Source organism: Ctenopharyngodon idella, chromosome 3 (genome assembly GCF_019924925.1).
Source record: "Ctenopharyngodon idella isolate HZGC_01 chromosome 3, HZGC01, whole genome shotgun sequence".
NCBI lineage: Eukaryota > Metazoa > Chordata > Actinopteri > Cypriniformes > Xenocyprididae > Ctenopharyngodon > Ctenopharyngodon idella.
This window is the reverse complement of record NC_067222.1, coordinates 17505789-17526640: the sequence shown is the minus strand read 5'-3', so window position 1 is coordinate 17526640 and position 20852 is coordinate 17505789. Positions and strand designations below refer to the sequence as shown.

Genomic DNA, 20852 nt, shown 5'->3' with positions numbered 1-20852 from the left:
ATAATGTAATTTAAGCACATTATTTCATTACTCGTTAAGAAAACTTGTTAAAACAACTCAAAAAGTCTCACACTGGTGTCTCTGCTGACCTCTTGTGGAAAAAAAAATATATAACATGATATTTCATGACTCTTGCCTCTAGATGGCCTTTCACCCCACCCCTATCTTCCGTGGGTAAACACTATTTGGTAGGTATTGCATTGAACTCACCATTCTTATTTATGCAGTTATAAATGCTCAAAAACAATTAAAATACATTCGAAAATTACTTGTTAGTGATTAACTAACACCTTTATAAACCTTATTGTAGTGTTACCATGTTATCTTTACATAAAATGTACACAGTTTGTAATAAGACAATCACCTTTAATGCATTGTTTATTATAAACGTGCAGTTAAAGGCGATTTGCAAAGATTCATAAAAAAAATCTATAATGTTACTCACGTCTTCTGGAGGTACTAATCCATCCTTCAGGAACTTTTTAGCGCAGACATAAACGCATATAGGTAGATCCAGGGGCGCATTCCCTTCAAAAACAAAATGAATCCACTGCGTCCTCAGCGGCTCAGATGTCGGGAGTAAATGATGACTGTTATGTTCATTCTTATATCCAACAACAAAATGCCTCAGTTGCTTTGGAGACATTCTTTGTCTACACCTGCGCGGCGTCGAAACATTGCGGACTGTTTACAGCTCATTCAGGGCGGGGTCTATGCTAAAACGGCGGTGTCCGTCAAGAGTTGTGGGAGGGGCCTGTGCAAAATTACGTCACTTTGCCAAGAATATGTGAATGGCTTGATCTGACAAAGAGCTTATGATTTGGGGGGATTAAAAAAAAGCACTGGGTGGATTTTTATCATTATAGGGTGGTTGTGTAGACACACTGCCAACATGCATTTATTGGCACACACATTCATTTGTACAAACCTGCAGCTCTGAATTAATAATAAAGACACTAGCATTAACTGATCAACAAGCAGACAGAAACTATACAAAAAACATGCTGAACTGAGAAAAATAACCAATAACTACAAATAAATCAGAGCATCACTTGGGTTTGTTTGTTAACATGTAAAAGACATTGAAAGTATTTATAATGGCACTGAATGACACCGTTAGGACTCAGTTATATTAGATTCATATTCTTCTGCTCATGTGGTTTTTGTGTCATTATTTGACTGATTTGTGATGTTCTTGTTCACAGAGGCATAAAGTTCACTGCAGTTTTCCTGAGATCCAGCTTTTGCTCCTCTGATGGAAGCATAAGTCAGTTTATCATCACAGCGAACCTGAATGAACATCACAGTTATTGTTTCAACACACAATTATTACAGCATGATGTTTGAGCTCAATTCATGACACACATTCAGAAGAAAACACAAACTATCATGTTGAGAGAAGCTGGACAACATCAAGGAAGTGTTTCTCACCTTGTTCTTTTTGTCTCGGTTTTTACTGTATGCAGTGACCTCAGAATAAGTCACATGATCATCTGTCTGCTCCTAAACACCAATGGAAATATGAAAAATTGCCACAGTGTCAAATATACCCAAATATACACAGATTATTGAAGATGAATCATATTGTTCACTGGCAGTAGATGAATGTAAATGTTGATTGTGTCGTTGGTTCATCATATTTATTCTTATCTGTGAGTTTTAGACCAGAAACAGTTCAAATACACTAACCTGTCATTATATAATCTGACTAATACGAGTGTCATATTTCAGGGTCAGAGCTTATAAACACTAATAACTCATGGATCAACCTACAATACTCACCTCAGAGTCATCAGTTCCTCTTCTGTTATCTGAAACATAACGTCAAGAGAATATTTATGATCAAACACATAATACAGTCTCGAATGATATTGATTTTAGAAGAATTCTAGTGCATAATATAATTCTTACATAATATGAGAAACTGTAAAATCTCACCGTCTCTTTTTCTGTGAATCATCCAGAGAATAAGAGCAGGAAGGAGAACAGCGAATGAAGCGACAACAATCACAATCACAATCACTGAGAGAGAGATGATATTACAGTCATATTAATACTGATGTCCACTGAGGTCATTTTCACTACAATGAGTTCATTTAGATCCTGATTCTAGAAAAACTCCAGAGTGTGAAAACAAGCACTGAAATGAGGATGATGTTCATACACACCTGGAGAGGTTGGAGTCAGTGTTGCTGCTGTAGTTGATGGTACAACTATTGAAAACAAAATCATATTTGAATGCATGAACACAACATCAAGACATTTCTTTCACAAACTGAGATTGATTTATTTCAGCTGCTGTAGTCCAGATCAGATCCGTATCAGTGACTCAGTTATTGTGCTGAAGATGTTCACATTAACATGAGATGACTTGTGTTTAATAAATGATTAAAATCATAATGAGCATTTAAGCTAAAAAAAAAAAAAAAAAACCTCAATTCTATCATTCACATATATATGATGGAGTATATTTGCTCTAGTATAATCTTTAAATTAGCTTTTAAGGCTTTGATTTCTTCTCAGAGTTTGAGCTGCTGACTGGAATCAGTGTTGTTGAATCAGAAGATGAATGTTCAGATGTTCATCTGTAGGACATTAACATCATATTTTACAGTAGTAATAGTTGTTTCTCACCTGAATACTTGACAGTGTATCTGACTGAGGTCTGGAGTTGATTTCTGAGAGTAAGCTGACATCTCCACTCTCTGTTGTCATCTTCATTCAGGAGTGTTGTAGTCAGATTGATGATACAGTGATCTGATGAGAATAATATCTGATATCTGGAGTCTGTCGTCAGATCAACACCAGCCTGATTCACCCACAACAGCTGAAGTCCCTCAGAATCACAGGAGAATCTAGAATACAACTGACAGGACAGAGACACAGAGCGACCTGGACTGATCTCAGTCTGTGAGGATGATGATGATGATGGAGACACTGAAACCAAACACAAGACACAAATCACACGACAGACTTGAGTCTTTTCAGCAAACGTGAGTTTAAAAGGAGAATTTCCTTTTTAAATTGACCACATAATCATAAACTTACCATGAAGAATATGCAGAAAAACACGTGCATCAGTTGCCGGTTGTTTGTCATTCACATATTGTCTGCAGATGTATAATCCATAATCTTCTTCTGTGATGTTCTTGATGTTCAGAGAGCAGTCAGACCCCAGACTCAGTCTCTCATGTCTCTCTGTGTCTTTCTTCTTTATCCCTAAACCAATCAGTTCAACTGCTGCTGAATGTCTGCTGTAGATCCATGTAGTTGATTTACAGTCAGAAAGAGCATTATTACAGGGCAGACGGACAGTTTCATTTTCACCAGAGCTGTTGAACACATGAGCATCATTCAATCCACTGGTACCTGAAACACAAGAACATTTGAGTGATTGTTAATATATATTAGGGGCAGGCCTAATGGTTAGAGAGTCAGACTTGTAACCTGACCGCCGTGGGTTCGAGGCTTAGTACCAGCAGGAAATGTAGGTGTGGGGAGTGAATGAACAGCGCTCTCTTCAGCTCTCATTACCCACAATTGAGTGAGTCTCTTTTTTAAAAAAAAAAACAATGAAAACAAAACAGAAATTATAACATTTTGACTGACTGATAGTTTTAATATTGGTCCACTGGTCTCGTATAATAAAATGGTGGTGAAGAATCTGAGTGTTTTATTTGACAAAGCTTTTAAATTTAATAAGCAAATAAATGCTGTTATCAAGTCCAGCTTTTTCCACTGAGACTTCTGGATAAAGTCAAGACGTTTCTCTCTTTTAAGGAGTTGAGAAAGTCATTCATGCCTTTATTTTTTCAAGTCTTGATTATTGCAATTCTCTGTATATAGGAGTTAGTCAGATAGCGTTGTCACGTCTGCAGGTAGTCCAAAATGCAGCTGCTAGGATGCTGACAGGGACACTACAATTTAAAGCTTTTGTTGTTTGTTTTCTAATCTTTAAATGTGTTGGCACCACCTTACCTCACAGACCTTTTAAAACAGCAGACATCTACTAGATCTCTTAGTTCCTCTGATCAGCTGCTTTAATTGTTTCTAGATTAAACTCAGGGGTGACGGATCTTCTCTGTAGCTTCATCTAGACTTTGAGATCTTTTACCCTCACATGTTAGAGCGCCTCCAACTACAAACCCCTTTTCCAGAAAAGTTAGGACGTTTTGTAAAATGCAGTAAAATAAAGAATCTGTGATTTGTTAATTCCCTCAAAATTATATTTAATTGACAAAAGTACAAAGAAACAATTTCCAGTGTTTTCACTAAAAAACTTTGTATTGAAACTTATTGTATTCTGTAAGTATAAATACATTTTGATTTTGATGGCTGCAACACACTCTAGAAAAGTTTGGACAGAGCTATGTTTACCACTGTGTCACATCACCTTTCCTTTTAATAAAAAATTTTAATCATTTGGGAATTGAGGAGACCAATTGTTGCAATTTTACAAGTAGAATTTATACCCAATCTCGCCTGATACAAGACATCTACTCAACAGTCTGTGGTCATCGTTGTCTGATTCTCCTTTTTATGATGGGCCATACATTTTTACTAAGAGTAAGATTATTGACATATGCTTCCTGCTTCGCTACTGCTCGGACACTCTTGCTTACTGCTCTGCACTTTGCTCTATCACTTTTATATTTATCTCCTAATTTTAACTACAGCAAATCAGCACAGTGCTCAAATGACAAAGCTTGGCACCAACGCCAAAACTAGAAACTTCTTAACTGGAAGATTACTATAAAAAAGGGAAATTTTTATCCGACCAGCCTCCCACTGACAGCAGCCATCAGCTTACATTCGGGAGGAGGGAAAACACAACTTCCTACATTCAAAAGGATTAGAGAGAAAATCAGAGGTGTAAAAAGTACTCAAAAATGTTACTCAAGTAAAAGTACAAGTACTGAGTGAAAATTTTACTCAATTAAAAGTAAAAGTATCTGGCCAGAATCATACTTGAGTAAAAGTAAAAAAGTACCACATTAAAATTGTACTTGAGTATTAAAAAAGTAAAAGTAACAGCAAGAATGAAAACTAGAGATTCTTGTTTAAACTTTTAATCTCTAAAAACATGAAGTGAATGAACCACATACAAGGTTTTATCCTGCTTTAGAACATCTCAGGTTACGTATGTAACCCTGGTTCCCTGAATAGGGAACGAAACGCTGCGTTGATACGCATTGGGAATGCCTCTGCGTGATTGCGTCGTGAAGCACTTGTGAATCTAACCAATAACATGACGAGACGTCAGAAGCCGGTGACGTCACGGACCAGGAAACTATAAAGCATACTCAGAACAAAGAACGCTAGCTTCTGAAATATGGCTGAAGCAAGACGCTCACAGGTACGCTGGGGGTACGGCAAAGCGACGCAGCGTCTCGTTCCCTATTCAGGGAACCAGGGTTACATACGTAACCTGAGACATTCCCTTTCATGGGAACTGTCGACGCTGCGTCATACGCATTGGGAACGCTATCCCAACTACACCGTAGTGCCAAGTACCTGTCTGTTATCTTGAGACAGCACAACTGACCTCGGAGTGGAGCCGACATCAAGGTTATAAAACCTAATAAACGTGTGCTGGGAGGACCACCCAGCCACATCACATATGTCGTGGATGGAAACTCCTGACATTAGCGCCTTGGAGGCCGCCATACCCCTAGTCGAATGGGCGTGGACAGCGAAGGGAGATGGCTGCCCGGCCGCTTCATAAGCGAGTGAGATGGCCTCAACCACCCACTTGCTCATCCTCTGCTTAGACGCCGGGCCTCCTTTCTTAGGAGACCCATAGCATACAAACAGCTGGTCTGTTTTATGGCGCACCCTCTCCAGAACTCCCGGGAGCAGAGCGAACGGGGGAAATGCATACAGACACGGCCTCGGCCACGTCTGTACCATGGCATCCAGACCCAATGGTGCTGGATGTGACAGAGAGAACCATAGTGGACACTGGGTTGACTCCTCTGAAGCAAACAGGTCGACTTCTGCTCGACCGAAGTTTTTCCAAATGAGCTCCACCACCTCGGGGTGGAGCCTGAACTCCCCAGGCCTCGGCCCCTCCCTCGACAGGGCATCTGCTCCCACATTTTGATGCCCTGGGATGTAAGCTGCTCTCAGTGAGAGGAGCTTCCCACAGGCCCACAGGAGGATCCGACGGGCCAAATTGTATAGATGGCGAGACCGCAGACCCCCTGGTGGTTGATATATGCGACCACCGACATGTTGTCTGTACAGACCAACACATGGTGGCCTCTCAGGTCTGGGAGAAAATATTTTAATGCTTGGAATACCGCCATCATTTCCAGCCGATTTATGTGCCAAGTTGATGGTCCTCCCAGAGACCCTGAGCTGAGCGACCACTCATGATCGCCCCCCAGCCCGTGAGGGAAGCATCCGTTGTTATCTTTACGCGACGACAAGGAGCCCCCAACACCGGACCTTGGGACAGGAACCAAGGCTTCTTCCACATGACCAAAGCACGAAGGCATCGCCGCGTGACCTTGATCATGCGAAAAGGATTTCCCCTCGGAGAAAACCCCTTGGTCCTGAGCCACCACTGTAAGGGTCTCATGTACAGCAGGCCAAAAGGTATCACGTTGGACGCAGCTGCCATCAGACCCAACAGTCTCTGAAACTGTTTTACAGTGAGTGACCGGTCTAGTTTCACCCCATTCACGGCCCTGAGAATGTAACTCACACGAGCAGGGGACAGCTGTGCCTGCATCGTGGTGGAGTCCCAAACTACCCCTAAGTAGTTGGTAATTTGAGCCGGAACAAGCACACTCTTCTTGGCATTGAGCCTCAGCCCAAGCCTCTTCATATGGGACAGAACAACATCTCGGTGTTGAGCTGCCAGATGTTCGGTTTGAGCTATAATCAACCAGTCGTCGATATAGTTAAGTACGCGGATGCCCTAGAGTCTTAATGGAGCCAGAGCTGCATCCACGCACTTCGTGAACGTGTGGGGTGATAGTACTAGGCCGAAGGGAAGAACACTGTATTGGTAAGCTTCGCCCCCGAAAGCAAACCTGAGGAACTTCCTGTGTTGAGGATGGATGGATACATGAAAGTAAGCGTCTTTCAGGTCTATCGCCACAAGCCAGTCCTCGGACCTGATCTGTGGGATAATCTGTTTGAGTGTGAGCATCTTGAACTTGAGCTTTTGCACAGAGTGATTTAGCACACGTAAATCTATGATGGGACGCAGCCCTCCATCCTTCTTTGGAACTATGAAGTAGCGGCTGTAAAACCCTGACAGCTTGCTGGGAGGAGAAACCCTTTCTATAGCTCCTTTTTGCAAGAGCGTCATAACTTCTTGTTCCATCACCAGAGACTGCTTGGGGGCCACCACTGTGGGAAGGACCCCGTTGAACTGGGGCGGGCGAGACCCAAACTGAATTTTGTAACCCTTTTCTATTGTGAGCAGCACCCATTTCGAGATATTTGGGAGAAGTTTCCATTCTGCCAGAAAATTTACTAAGGGAACCAGTCTCTCGAGACTGGCCTCTGGTGTTTTTCGAGCACTTGACTTGGCGCCCTGAAGCGGCGAACCGGCAGGGAACAGCCGAATCAAGTGATGACCGGCCCTCCTCAGAGGGTCGGTGGGGACCGCTGCGCCCTGAAGCACACGAGGTGGCAGGATTGGCAGAACGGCCCCCTGAGGGCACCGGAGAGGGGTTAGCTTTATGGATTTTAATATAGGACCCTCTCCGGAGGGGGCTGCCCTCACAGGTCCTGAGCCACTGGCGTCAGGACCTCTTCTAAGCCTTCTTGGCGATAATGACGGTCCGCAGATCCGCCCTACCCCTCGAAGGCTTTGGCTGTGTTGACCGCCCCGGACCCCAAGCTCTCTGCGGGGACTCTCGCACAATCGTGGACATACTCTAGATTTATTTATCAGTAAGGGTCTAAACATTTCATCCACTGTCATTAAGGATGTAGCACTATCTGATCATTTCTGTATTTTTTTTTATATATTGATCTCTCCTACTGTTGAATCTAGATCTATTTTGGTCAAAAAGCGATGCTTAAATGAGAACACTAGTGTGCTGTTTATGAAGGCTATATCTTTAACACCGAGCATATCTGCAGACTCTGTTGATTTTCTCCTTGATTCTTTTAACACAAAAGTACAGAATGTTATTGATAACATTGCTCCTGTAAAAAATCAGGAAGAAGTGTAGCAGACAAAAAGCGCCTTGCAGAAACTCAGCAGTGCAAAATATGAAAAGACAATGCAGAAAAGCTGAGCACATGTGGCGAAAGACAAAACTTGAAATTGTAAGACTTGATTTTCCTGCTAAGACAAAAACTGAGACCAAGCACCCTGCAATAAAGCAATAAAGCTTATCTGGAGAGAAGATCTCAAAGAAATAGCATAGGACAACGCCTTGCCCTCACACATCTACAGGATGCAATAGCCCTCCCCCCAACACACACACACACACACACACACACACACCCTCCTTCCTTTCCCCCTGACTCAAGTCACTGAAAGTTCTCCAAGAAGTATAATGTATCTGGTGTATCTGTTGTTTATTCCTTTCATGTTTGATATCATTTTAAATGTCTCAGTGTGATTGGTAAAATGGTCTCAATTTCACAGCAGTCACTGGTATTATGAAGAAGATTGAAAACTAAGGAAAATTCTGTCCTTCTTTTGGGTGGTGTCACTTCTGAAAACCCACTCCTCTCCCCCCAAAACAGGTGTTGGTGTAATAAAAATTTACAATCCTTTTGTTCTGGTCTGTATATAAGGTAAAGTGCAAAGCAGTCAGGGGGGATTTTTCTGTAGCCAGAGACCCCCACACAGTGGTGGACAAGTATCTTCAAACACTAATCCACCACTGTGTGCATGTGCATTTCAGTTGATGTTATGCATTTATTATTTCTGAATTGGCTTATAATTGTCCAACTATGAAATTGACATGATACATTTTTACTTGACAAATAAAATGTTATATTTGATTTACTCTGGATTCTTCTGAAATCATTATGACCAGTAGATTATGGAGTCCGTCATTTCCGTAAATCTGCGTCAGGACAGGCCAAGCCAGAGAGCCCCATGAAAGGAGCATATTGGCACATCATGGGACTTTTTGAGTTTGTCTGTTATTGAATTAGCAAGTTGCAGTATCGTGACTAAGAAAACTGTATTTTTGTATGAACAAGCATGTGGCGGTTCGACTCAAATGCATTAGTTAACTCTGCATCCTCTGACTAGATCATAAACTGGCGAATTTATGTCCGTGAGAACGCAGTCGGCCGATGTGAAATTCTCTAAGCGATGATGAGACCGTAATGAACGAATAATTGAAATTATGAGATACCCAGAATAATCAAAAATCAAAATTAATACATAACAAATGATTAATTTCCAATTGGGAACAAAACCTAAGAGTAATAATCATTTAAAATTGGAATCGGATTAAACGAGTGAAATTAAGTGAACTTCACAGATGCGCTGAAAAGACATACACGCGTTAACCTTCACCCAGGCCGTCGGATTCCGTTTTTGGGCCGATGCAGGTTTCCTTACAAAATCCACTATAACATCTATAAAGAGAACCTTCATGCTTTCAATGTGGAACTAGGCAAAGCTAGACAGACCCTTTTCTCAAATATTATAAACAGCAACTTAAACAACACCCGCACTCTTTTTGCTACTGTAGAAAGACTAACAAACCCCCCAAGTCAGATTCTCAGTGAAATGCTCTCAGACAGCTTGTTTCCTTCTTCTCTGAGAAAATCAATAGTATCAGAAAGGCGATCAGCACATCCTTGAGCTGCACTGGGGTAAAACAGATCAGATCACAACCTCAGAAAGTAGCTATTATGTCTGATTTTGAAGCAATTGATGGTAAAATTTTGAAAGAAAGAGTACAGCACCTTAAAACATCAACCTGCGCCCTTGACACACTTCCCACAGCCTTTATTATCTTTATGAGCGTTGTCTCTGTGCTGTGGTCAGAAACCAGATTGAAAGTTGCTTAAGTATTTGGATATCAAAAAAAAAAAAAGTTAAAAAAAATTGGATATCAGCATAAAAAGCAGATGATTCAAATATCGTCTTTTTTCCTCATTAATTCAAACAACACACTCTCCAGAATAAAGTATTTGTCTTGATCAGAGAGCTGTTGAAATCTCTTAATATGAAGATAATTGTTGATCATCAGATGTTTGAGTGACTCTATGTCCAGTATCAGGAATAATACAGTATGATCTGTATGTATCAATACACAACTCTGAGATCACAACGTGAATGTGTGCAAGAATAAACTGAGCATGTTCAAATCAACTCTTTCCAGACTAATTCCACTAAATGTCTTTAGAAAAAATCCAGATTTCTTTACCTGTGAGAAGTGAAGAGAGAATGATCAGTCCCAGCAGACACAGATCACACTTATCAGCCATTTTCTGTTTCTGTCAGTCTCTCTCTTCATTATATAGTTACAGCTCCTCCTTTAATCATCATCAGCTCCTCCTGTGGTTGTGAACTTCCTCTGATCTGACCAACCGAGTGCTTAAATTCTGGTTTAGAGTTGCTATTTACAGTAGTGTCACGATGTCAATGCATAATGGAGTAATGTACAGTATACTTCTACTGTAATAGGAAGAGTTCCTGAAGAGCAACTCATGGTTGATGTTCAAGAGTTTTAACCTACAGTCATTCTTCAGACAGGGGAAAAAAAAACTGATTGCTGATATACCAAACTTTTGTAATTGTATAATGCCAAAATTATTTTATCTCTGCAACGCTTTTGCATATTGACACCAAACTTCCACACCCAGTATCCACACTTATGATCTTGGACACTTATTTTGTACAATAACTTTATTGGAAGCACAAGAATTACTAAACACAGTTACACAGGGACGACTGAACAAACATTTAGTTGTTTATCTTAAAGTAAAAAATATCAAAAATCAAATATGTACATAAAGTTGTGTATAAACATGCATTTTTACAACACTATAAGTGTGTCGCTTTCATGCACACTTGAACAGTTCGGCCAACACTACCTGATACACATGCTGCTGCTGTGAACATGTAAGACACGCTGCTGCTGCACCAACAGACGTACATAAATCCCCCAACAAGACAGGAAAACAAAGGAGCGAAAACACTTCACAAGACAACTCTAAGAAGTAATTCAGGGGACCTGTTACCACAACTTAAATAAATGCATGGTTGCAAGTTAAAAAAATGTAATTTATTGTTTTAATTAAACCTTTTTTTTTATAGTTTGTAGCAACTTAATGAAATTGTCTTGATTGGTGTGAATTGTCTTATGTGAGTACAGTTGACCATAAGTCTGAGTGGACATCCAGTAACTATCATCTCAAAAATATTGCAAGAATTAGATGCTTTGTCTCCAGTCAAGACTTAGAGAAACTTGTTCATGCTTTCATCACCAGCAGGGTGGATTATTGTAATGGACTCTTCACAGGCCTTCCCAAAAACACCATAAGACATCTGCAACTCGTACAGAACACTGAGCAGAAGCAGAAAATATGAATACATCACACCAGTCCTCAGGTCCTTGCACTGGCTTCCAGTTGCATTTAGAATTGATCAGTACTGTTACTTGTTTATAAATCACTCAGTGGTCTAGGAGCTCAATACACTGCAGATATGCTCATAGAATATAAACCTAACAGATCACTCAGATCATCAGGATCACATCCGTTAGAAATACCAAGGGTTCGCTCTAAACAAGGAGAGTCTTCTTTTAGCTGTTACGCCAGCCGCAGCTGGAACCAGCTTCCTGAAGAGATCAGATGTGCTCCAACAGTATTCACATTCAAATCCAGACTCAAAACACTTCTGCTTAGCTGTGCATTTACCGATTGAGCACTGTGCTATGTCCGAACTGTTTGTACTTTTAATTATTTTTCTTGTTTTTATTTTATTTTTTTATTTATTTATTTTTTAATGCATTTTAAATCTTGCTGTCTGGTTGGATGAGCTGGGAGAATTGGGAAGTAAGCCTTTGTGCTCTTAGCCCTGGTGGCATCAAATTTCTCTGGAAAGAGACAAATTAAAAATGATATTAAAGATTTGGGGAAAAGGGATAAACCATAGTGGTTGAGACAGCTCTGTGATAAGCCAGTGTGGTTAAGAGATTTCTTTGAGAATTTGAAACCGCGCGGTGAGAGTAATGGGTTTGAGTGAACCCGAGTGCGGACTGGAGGGTCAGTCCTAGAGCTCTTCCTGGCTGATTTTAAGTGAAAAATCGGATCTGTTGGAGACATCCAACAGATCATTTAGGCACTGAGAGAAAACCATAGAGAAAGACAGCCAATATGGGGACAAATTAAAAATTACATAAAAAATTATACTAAAGATTTGGGAAAAAAAGGGATAAACCATTGTAGTTGGGACAGCACTGTGATGAACCCGAGGTCGAGGACCAAATTAACTGAGTGTGGACTAGAGGGTCAGTCCTAGAGCTCTTCCTGGCTGATTTTAGGTGAAAAATCTGTTCTGTTGGAAACGTTAAATAGATTATTTAGGCGCCAATGGGTGGTGATGCCAATGATCCAGGGCTGCATGTTTCTGGCTTTTCTCATGTGAGGGTACTGTTTAAACACACAGATACCTGACAAATATTCTGACTGAAACTCTCTGACTCTTCCATCCAGATAGAGGTATTCTCTGCTTTTATTGATATTTTTATGTCTTATGCATTCCATTTTTATTCTTATGTATTTGTTTCCTTTTCATGTAAAGCACTTTGAATTACCATTGTATATGACATGTGCTATATAAATAAACTTGCCTTGCCTTAACTTCGGAAATGAGGTTCCCAGCATGCTTTGCATAAGACTGGACAAATAAATGTTGAAATTAAGTGTTAATTTATTTGTTTTTAGTGAAGGTAAAGACCTGTTAGTGTTTAATTCTGTTATGTTTGACATTTAAAGGAGTTTCTGTAATGTTGAAGTTTCTTTGAACACTACATTGGCTCTACAAGCAATGACTGTGCTAATGCCAGTGACAAGTAATATCTTACTTGTTCATTAAATATACATGTTAAATAATTTATTAGCATGTGCTATGTAGATTAATGTTCAGTTGACAAACTGTACATCATTAAAAAGATCAAGACTCAAGCTTCACATTTTGACCTCTTTTTTTCTCTTATAGTGACCATAATTTATTAATAGCCTATGCGTCGTTGAGTCGTTACCTTTGACAAAACAACATCCATCAGGGCTTTTAACTTAAAAGCATGCACATTTGGAGAAATATTGATGGATTCTCATATGTTTATGTCAATTTTCTATACAGAGGAGTAATATTTATTCAATATTTATTGTCATCACTATGAGCGCTGGATACTGTGTTTTCAATTCACACTTGCAGCCGGAGGGCGCTCTGTGCACATTTAGTCCACAAATGACTTAGTGAAGAATAGGCATACCATGTGACATTCCAGGAACTAACAGAGGCTTCCAGAGATCGCTAACCATGGCTATAACATGCAGATAAACACTTCTGAAGATAATACATGATTGCGACAATGTATATGTATTGCCTCAGAATTTGCATCTGAATAGAGTGCTCGCTCCGTGGGCGTGGCCACATTAGCGGATAATGAGCTGACTCACGGACGTCTGACATGTCTCTATTTTCATTCAGATTACATAAACAGAGAATTTTTGTTTTCGATTTGACTTACACGATTTAAAATCTGACATTTCAACGTTTCTTTAGACATAAGTCTCATTTTTTTGTGATTAGTATTCACTAAGTTACAGTTCATTTTCTGAGAACTATCAGATTGGACTTCGTTCAGAGGGACACGAAAGATCATGCATCATGTTAGTTTTCTTTATTTTGCAAAAAGCACATCATTTTGTTTTTACTCAATGTACACAAATAAAAGAAGATATTTCACAGATTAAAATGGTGTATAACTCTTAATTGTATGTGCAAAATTGACAGAGTATTTTGAGTCCCTTTCATACTGATTAGAAAAAAACAAGGTGGTATCGCCAACGTGACCAGCTGACCTCTGAGTGTTAAGTCTGCACTACAGCGAGGGCACAGGAACTGTGGCGACGGGACGTACGTCTCCGTTCCCTCCTTCAGGGAACGAGGGTTACATACATAACCGAGACGTTTCCTTTCAGTCGGTCATGTTCGATGTACGTCAGTAGTGACCAACGAATTGGGATCCCAAATAAAACGCCATAGTTACTGACCCCTTCCTGTGCCAAGCATAAGCTCCAGCCACCCGGCGCACCTGGGGGGCGGAGAAGGGGGTGAGCTTACACTGAGAGAGTCTACTGCTGTTCCACAAGACCCACTACAGTAAGACTTAGACAACACTGGGGAAGTGAACCCGTAGGGGATGCTGCGGAGGCCACAACCTACCCGCAGGGGAGGAATTTACGTGGAAATACACATATGGACTGGCCGTGGGCAGTACGCATATGGAGTCCCTGGGATGGCTCCAGCCTAGAGATAGGGGGAGACTCATCTGGCAGGTGACAGCAGAGCTGGCTCTGCTAAGGGAAAGACACGGGCTCACCGTGGGGAGTTTGACTGTGGACAATACACATATGGGACCACTCACATGGAGGGGTCACGACATATGGCACCCAGCCAAACATCAACGTCGGTGATGGACGTTTTGGCCTGGCATCAGACACTCCGCAATGTCCGAGCCACAAGGGGAGGCAGAGGAACTCAACAGGGTTCGCCAAGCGAGGAACTCTACTGGAGTAAATGGATGCACGTATCTGGGCCAGGGGGCGGGAATGGCATTGCAAGCCGACACAGAACGGGTTCTTCGCATTTACCCGCTACTGGAAGCGAGTACACGGAAAGATACCGGTTCCACATGAAGGCTATAGAATCTAGCAAACGTGTTGGGAGTCACCCAGCCCGCAGCTCTACAGATATCTGTCAGCGAGGTGCTGTGTGCCAGCACCCAGGAAGAGGCAACTCCTCTAGTGGAGTGAGCTCTTAACCCTAGTGGGCAAGGCACGCCTTGGGACTGATAAGCCAAGGCAATGGTGTCCACTATCCAGTGGGCCATCCTCTGCTTGGAGACAGCCTTTCCCTTCTGCTGGCCTCCGTAACAGACAAAGAGCTGATCTGGGGTCCTAAAGCTTTGCGTTCTATCCACGTACAGGCACAGAGCGCGGACGGGACAGAGCAAAGCCAGGGCTGGGTCTGCCTCCTCCGAAGGCAACGCTTGCAGATTCACTACCTGATCTCTGAAGGGAGTGGTAGGAACCTTGGGCACATATCCAGGCCGGGGTCTCAGGATAACGTGAGAGTCACCGGGCTCGAATTCCAGGCATGATTCGTCGACTGAAAATGCGTGCAGGTCCCCTACCTTCTTCACCGAGGCCAATGCAACCAGGAGGACGGTCTTAAGGGACAGTACTTTTAACTCAGCTGACTGCAAAGGCTTAAAGGGATGACCCCGAAGAGATGTAAGTACCAGGGAGAGATCCCAAGAGGGTATAGAGGAAGGGCGAGGCGGATTCAGTCTCCTCGCCCCCCTCAGGAACCTGACGATCAGGTCGTGCTTCCCCAATGACTTACCTTCAACTGCATTGTGATGTGCGGCAATAGCGGCAACATACACCTTGAGGGTGGAGGGAGACAGCCTTTGCTCCAAGCCCTCTTGCAGGAAGGAAAGCACAGACCTAACCGAGCATGATCGGGGGTCCTCTCGGTGAGAGGAACACCATTCGACGAACAGGTTCTACTTCAACGCATAGAGGTTCCTAGTGGAAGGAGCTCTAGCGGAAGTGAAAGATAAATGAAAATGAAACTGGGGGAGATAACTTAGAACCTCCGCGCCCCGCCCAGGGACCAAACATGGAGTTTCCACAGGTCGGGACGCGGGTGCCAGAGGGTGCCCCGTTTCTGAGTCAGAAGGTCCTTCCCCAGAGGAATGGGCCAAGGAGGCGCTGTCGCGAGGAGCGTCAGATCCGAAAACCTGCTCCTCGTCCTCCCTGACTTTGCACAGGAGCTGTGCGAGAAGGCTCACTGGGGGAAATGCATATTTGCGTAGGCCCCGGGGCCAGCTGTGTGCCAGAGCATCCGTGCCGAGCGTGCCCTCGGTCAGGGAATAGAACAACTGCCAGTGGGCAGTGTCCGGGGAGGCAAACAGATCTACCTGTGCGGCCCCGAAGCGCTGCCAAAACAGCTGGACCACCTGGGGATGGAGTTTCCATTCGCCCGGAAGCGGAGGCTGCCGTGAGAGCTCGTCGGCTGCACAGTTGAGCACGCCTGGGACGTGAATGGCATGAAGCAACCTCAGATGCTTCTGACTCCGTAGCAAGAGATGGCGGGCGAGTTGCGACATGCGACGGGAGCGTAGACCACCTTGATGGTTGATGTACACAACGGCCGCAGTGCTGTCCGAGCGGACCAGTACGTGCTTGTCTGTCAACAGCTCCTTGAAGCTGCCCAGTGCAAGACGTACTGCTAGCGACTCGAGACAATTGATATGCCAATGCAGTTGAGGCCCCGTCCACAGACCTGATACTGCATGCCCTTTGTACGTGGCTCCCCACCCGGTGGCAGAAGCATCTGTGTATACCATAGCATGCCTGGACACTTGTTCGAGGAGAACTCCTGCCCGCAGGAACGAAGGGTCTGACCACTGAGTGAGGGTGCGACGGCAGTTCGGTGTCACGGGGACACGGAATGTATCTCAGGACCCGGCCGTGGAGCCAGTGCTGAAGCGCCTCATATGAAGCAATCCAAGTGGCGTGACTGTGGCTGCAGATGCCATATGCCCCAGGAACCTCTGAAAAAGTTTCAGTGGGGCCACTGTCCTGCGCTTGAGCATACTCAGGCAGTTCAACACTGACTGGACGCGCTCCTCAGTGAGGCACGCTGTCTGGGCGACTGAGTCCAGTTCCATACAGAGATAAGAGATCCTCTGCCCGTGGGCGAGTTTGCTCTTGTCCCAGTTGACCCGAAGACCCAACCGGCTGAGGTGAGCTAACACCATGTCCCTGTGCTCGCACAACTGCTCCCGCGAGCTGGCCAGAATGAGCCAGTCGTCGAGGTAGTTGAGAATGCGAATGCCCTGTTCCTTGAGCGGAACAATGGCCGCCTCCGCAACCTTCGTAAAGACGCGGGGCGACAGGGCCAGCCCGAAGGGTAGGACTTTGTACTGATATACCCAACCCTCGAATGCAAACTGTAGAAAGGGTCTGTGTCGAGGCAGAATCGAGACATGAAAGTACGCTTCCTTCAGGTCGATCACTGCAAACCAATCCTGGGGACGGATGCATTCGAAAATGCGCTTCTGCATAAGCATCTTGAATGGCAGCCTGTGAAGGGACCGATTCAGGACACGCAGATCCAGGATTGGCCGTAGCCCACCGCCCTTCTTGGGTACAATGAAGTAGGGGCTGTAAAACCCTGACTCCATATCGGCTGGAGGGACTGGCTCGATTGCATCCTTCTCCAGGAGGACAGCAATCTCCGCCCGGAGAACAGGTGCATTGTCCAGGGACACGCGAGTGTAGTGGACACCCCTGAACACTGGGGGACGCCGGGCGAACTGCATCGCATAGCCGAGTCTGATGGTACGAATGAAACACGTATTTGCCACTTGTCTGCCACCTGATGTCACCTGATGGAGTTTGGGTTCCTTGCCGCTGTCGCCTTTGGCTTGCTTAGTTGGGGACACTTGACATTTGACTTGACATTTGATATTCAACAGTGCTTTGATCTGCCTGCATTGACACTATTCTTTTAAGAGCTGCTGTACAGCCAAATAATGTACCAGTTATCAATGTAAAGCTGCTTTGACACAATCTACATTGTAAAAAGTGCTATATAAATAAAGGTGACTTGACTTGACTTGAGCGGGACGGGCTAGGAAGCGCTAGCCAGGCTTCCAGACACCGAGCCAGCAGGACCAAAGGCACCACAGTACCGGGCGTGGGGCAGCGAAGCAGAGTGCAGGGACCTGACTCGGACGGCATAGCGGCCCGAAGTGGGGTCGGACTCTGCGAGGTGGCAGAGTGTATGGGAGACGGCACATGGGATGCGGCCTCGACCAACACACTGGGACCTGTTGGCGAAGTAAGAGGGGGCTGAGAGTGGTGAGGCGGGGCCTCGCACACTGCCAGCTGCGTCCTCTTGGGACCTGGAGGATTGGGAAACAGCTCTTTTTGTGAGAAAGTGGGTACCGCTGGACTCCGGAGAGCCAGTGGCGGGACGAGACAAGACACAAATTCCCCCCGGCCCTCCTCCGGGGAAGGAAGAGAAGCAGGCATCATCTCCCGAAGAGCTGAATTCCTCTCCTCCAGGTCGCCCGTCTCATGACCGCTTCCTAGATCTCTTGCCACCTGGCTTGGCTGGGTTCTGAGCGGGCTGGGCGCCGCGACCGCGACCGGCTGCCTGCTTTCTGGCGGGTGTAGGCTGCTGCTTGGCCGACTTAGCAGGGGGAGGACGAAGCAGGCGGGCGCCCTCGGCGATGAGCGGGCTGAGGCTGTGCGGCCGGCGGTGGGGTGGAGGCAGCAGCGGACCGCCGGAGCTTTCTCAGTCAACCCTGACGAGAATTTACAGGCCCGGGATCGGAGACGCGGTTCACCGGGCCAGCCGGCGGCCGTTGGACACAGTTGCATTGCAACAGACCGCTCGACTGGGAGGATCCCAGCGATCCTTGGCCGAGTACCAGCGCGGCCCGCCCCGAGAAACCAATCATCCAACCGAGAAGGTTCAGGATGCGGTGGAGGATTCCAGACGAGCCCGACCTTAATGGCGGCCCGGGAAAGCATAGCCGTCAACCTAGGATCAGGCTCGGGCAACGCTACAGTCCCAGAGGGAGGCAACGCAGCTGAGTCTTCATCTCCCGAGGACTCTTGCTCACCTTCCGATGCCACAATCGACATCTGGTCATCCGCAGGCGCACCGAAGGAAACGACTGACACACTCTCTGTCTTGATAGCAGGAACACAAGGTTGGCTCCGAAGAGAAAGACAGAGGATGCGATTGCATCCGCTTCCGTATTTATACCCACCTGGCGGGGGCGGTGTGTATTATGCAAATATCGCACGCTAATTCCATTGGCTTGTTTTACTACTGACGTACGTTGAACGTGACCGACTGAAAGGGAACTTTAATTAATGCTGTCAAATCTGCTTCAAAGGTAAATTAGTTGCTAATTACAACATTGAAATAAAAAGTGCCTGTACAAATACTACAAATCGTGAATATAGCCTAAATAATTGGGTAATCATGTAAAAAAAAACAAAAAAAAAAACAGTGCACATTTAATTGATCTATTATAACATTTATGTCGTTCTTCTGTCATTTTATTCGCTTGGCTGTTTCCTTATAAATGTCTAGAAATTCATCAAGTTTTTCGTCAGGTGTCTTTTTTAAATATATGATGTCATTACGTTGCCGTCTTGACTCCAGCCAATCACTGCATTGCTGATCGTGGTTTCGAGTATCGATACATCTGCCCTTTTCAGGGAACACGAGAACGTGCAGTAATTTTAGACAACTTAATACAGATATTTTAATCCAATCCGCAAATTCATTTGAAGAACCAAATTAGCCAATTAGTTCAGTTATCACGATTAGAAGATCTAGCATCTGTCAAATCATATCAGATCTCAGCTTGCTTTTCGGTTAAAACTAACTGTGGTTTGTTAATGTTGATGCTTTAATAACAAATATTTTATCAGAAGCGTTTATGCTGGGATGTTGGGGCGACACATAACTTAATATTCATGGATGTACGGACAAAAATCTATATAAGCTACTTTTATGTGGATTTTGCGGGCGGGAGTGGGACAAAACATGAATGTTGTGGACGGGAGTGGGAAAATATAACATGTTTTTTGCGGGAGCGGGTGGGCGCAAAAAAATCCGTCCCGCGCAGGTCTCTATATGGGATTAGATTCCTGCCTAAAGTATTGCGGTCACGGATCAAAAAATAATAAGCGTGAATCAAAAATTTAAAAACACATGTAAAAATATATAACACAAACTTAAAAAAATAATGTAAAATTATCAGAATGGCAAAGAACGTGGTCGCGGATCGAAATATAATAAGAGTGAATTGAAAAATTAAAAGCGCATTTAAAAAAATAACAAGCATGAACCAAAACTTTAAACACATTAAAAATGATATTGCACAAATCTTAAACTTGTGTTTATGTGTTCTTAAAAGTTGTTTTCTTTACTTTTATTACTCTGTACTTTGTGCTCTCTTACATTTTCTGCTCATATTTTACTCTTTTGTACGCTTGTGCTGTTTTTCTCTTTGCTCTTCTTTCCATGTTCCGCTCTTGCGTTTCCAAATGTTGCAGTTTGAGTTTTATGTAAATTAGGGCAGGCTTAAGCGTCACCATTGGTCCACTAGTTCTAGATTGACAGCTCCTCCTCTAGCCAATCAATTGAAGAGAGGGAGATGACATCACTTCAATGCGACTCATGGCTACTGATGCTCACGCACGTCCTGATATTGCTGAGTTCGATGCATTCCTGGGTCAACATATTTTGTTGATCCTGGAACAACATTCTGGTCTGAAAATTTAGTCTTAACCCTATTCCTACCCCTAAACCTAACCCTACCCATAAGTTATCCCAAAAATCAGAGGGAAATGATAGATGAATAACACTGATGTAGAAGCACCAATTCATTATTTTAAGCCTAAACTTGACATAATCTGTAAACTTGTCCCTCAAATCTGATTGGTTGATTTGAATGTTGTTCCAGGATCAACAAAAATGTTGACCCAGGAACATATTGAACTCAGCAATATCAGGTTATGCGATGCTCACACTCATACAGGTGTAGGAAACTTTTTCCTCATCGAAGCAGAGACCAGGAGAC

General features: G+C 43.8%; 1 protein-coding gene across 11 annotated transcripts in view; it reads right to left on the bottom strand.

Moving 5' to 3' along the window:
* LOC127508159 (uncharacterized) overlaps positions 1-20852 on the bottom strand; it is a 448826-nt gene that overhangs the window by 326673 nt on the left and 101301 nt on the right. For 8 of the 11 annotated variants that reach the window (XM_051885858.1, XM_051885856.1, XM_051885863.1 and 5 more), the window contains 3 exons: positions 1939-2022; positions 1783-1811; positions 1432-1503 (listed from right to left, as the gene is read on the bottom strand). In XM_051885858.1, the coding sequence (XP_051741818.1) occupies positions 1432-1503; positions 1783-1811; positions 1939-2022 (185 nt within the window). Of the gene's footprint in view, positions 1-1431; positions 1504-1782; positions 1812-1938; positions 2023-2634; positions 2938-3048; positions 3370-10364; positions 10663-20852 lie in introns of those variants that run through there. The other 3 variants (XM_051885867.1, XM_051885866.1, XM_051885865.1) reach the window with 3 other exon arrangements.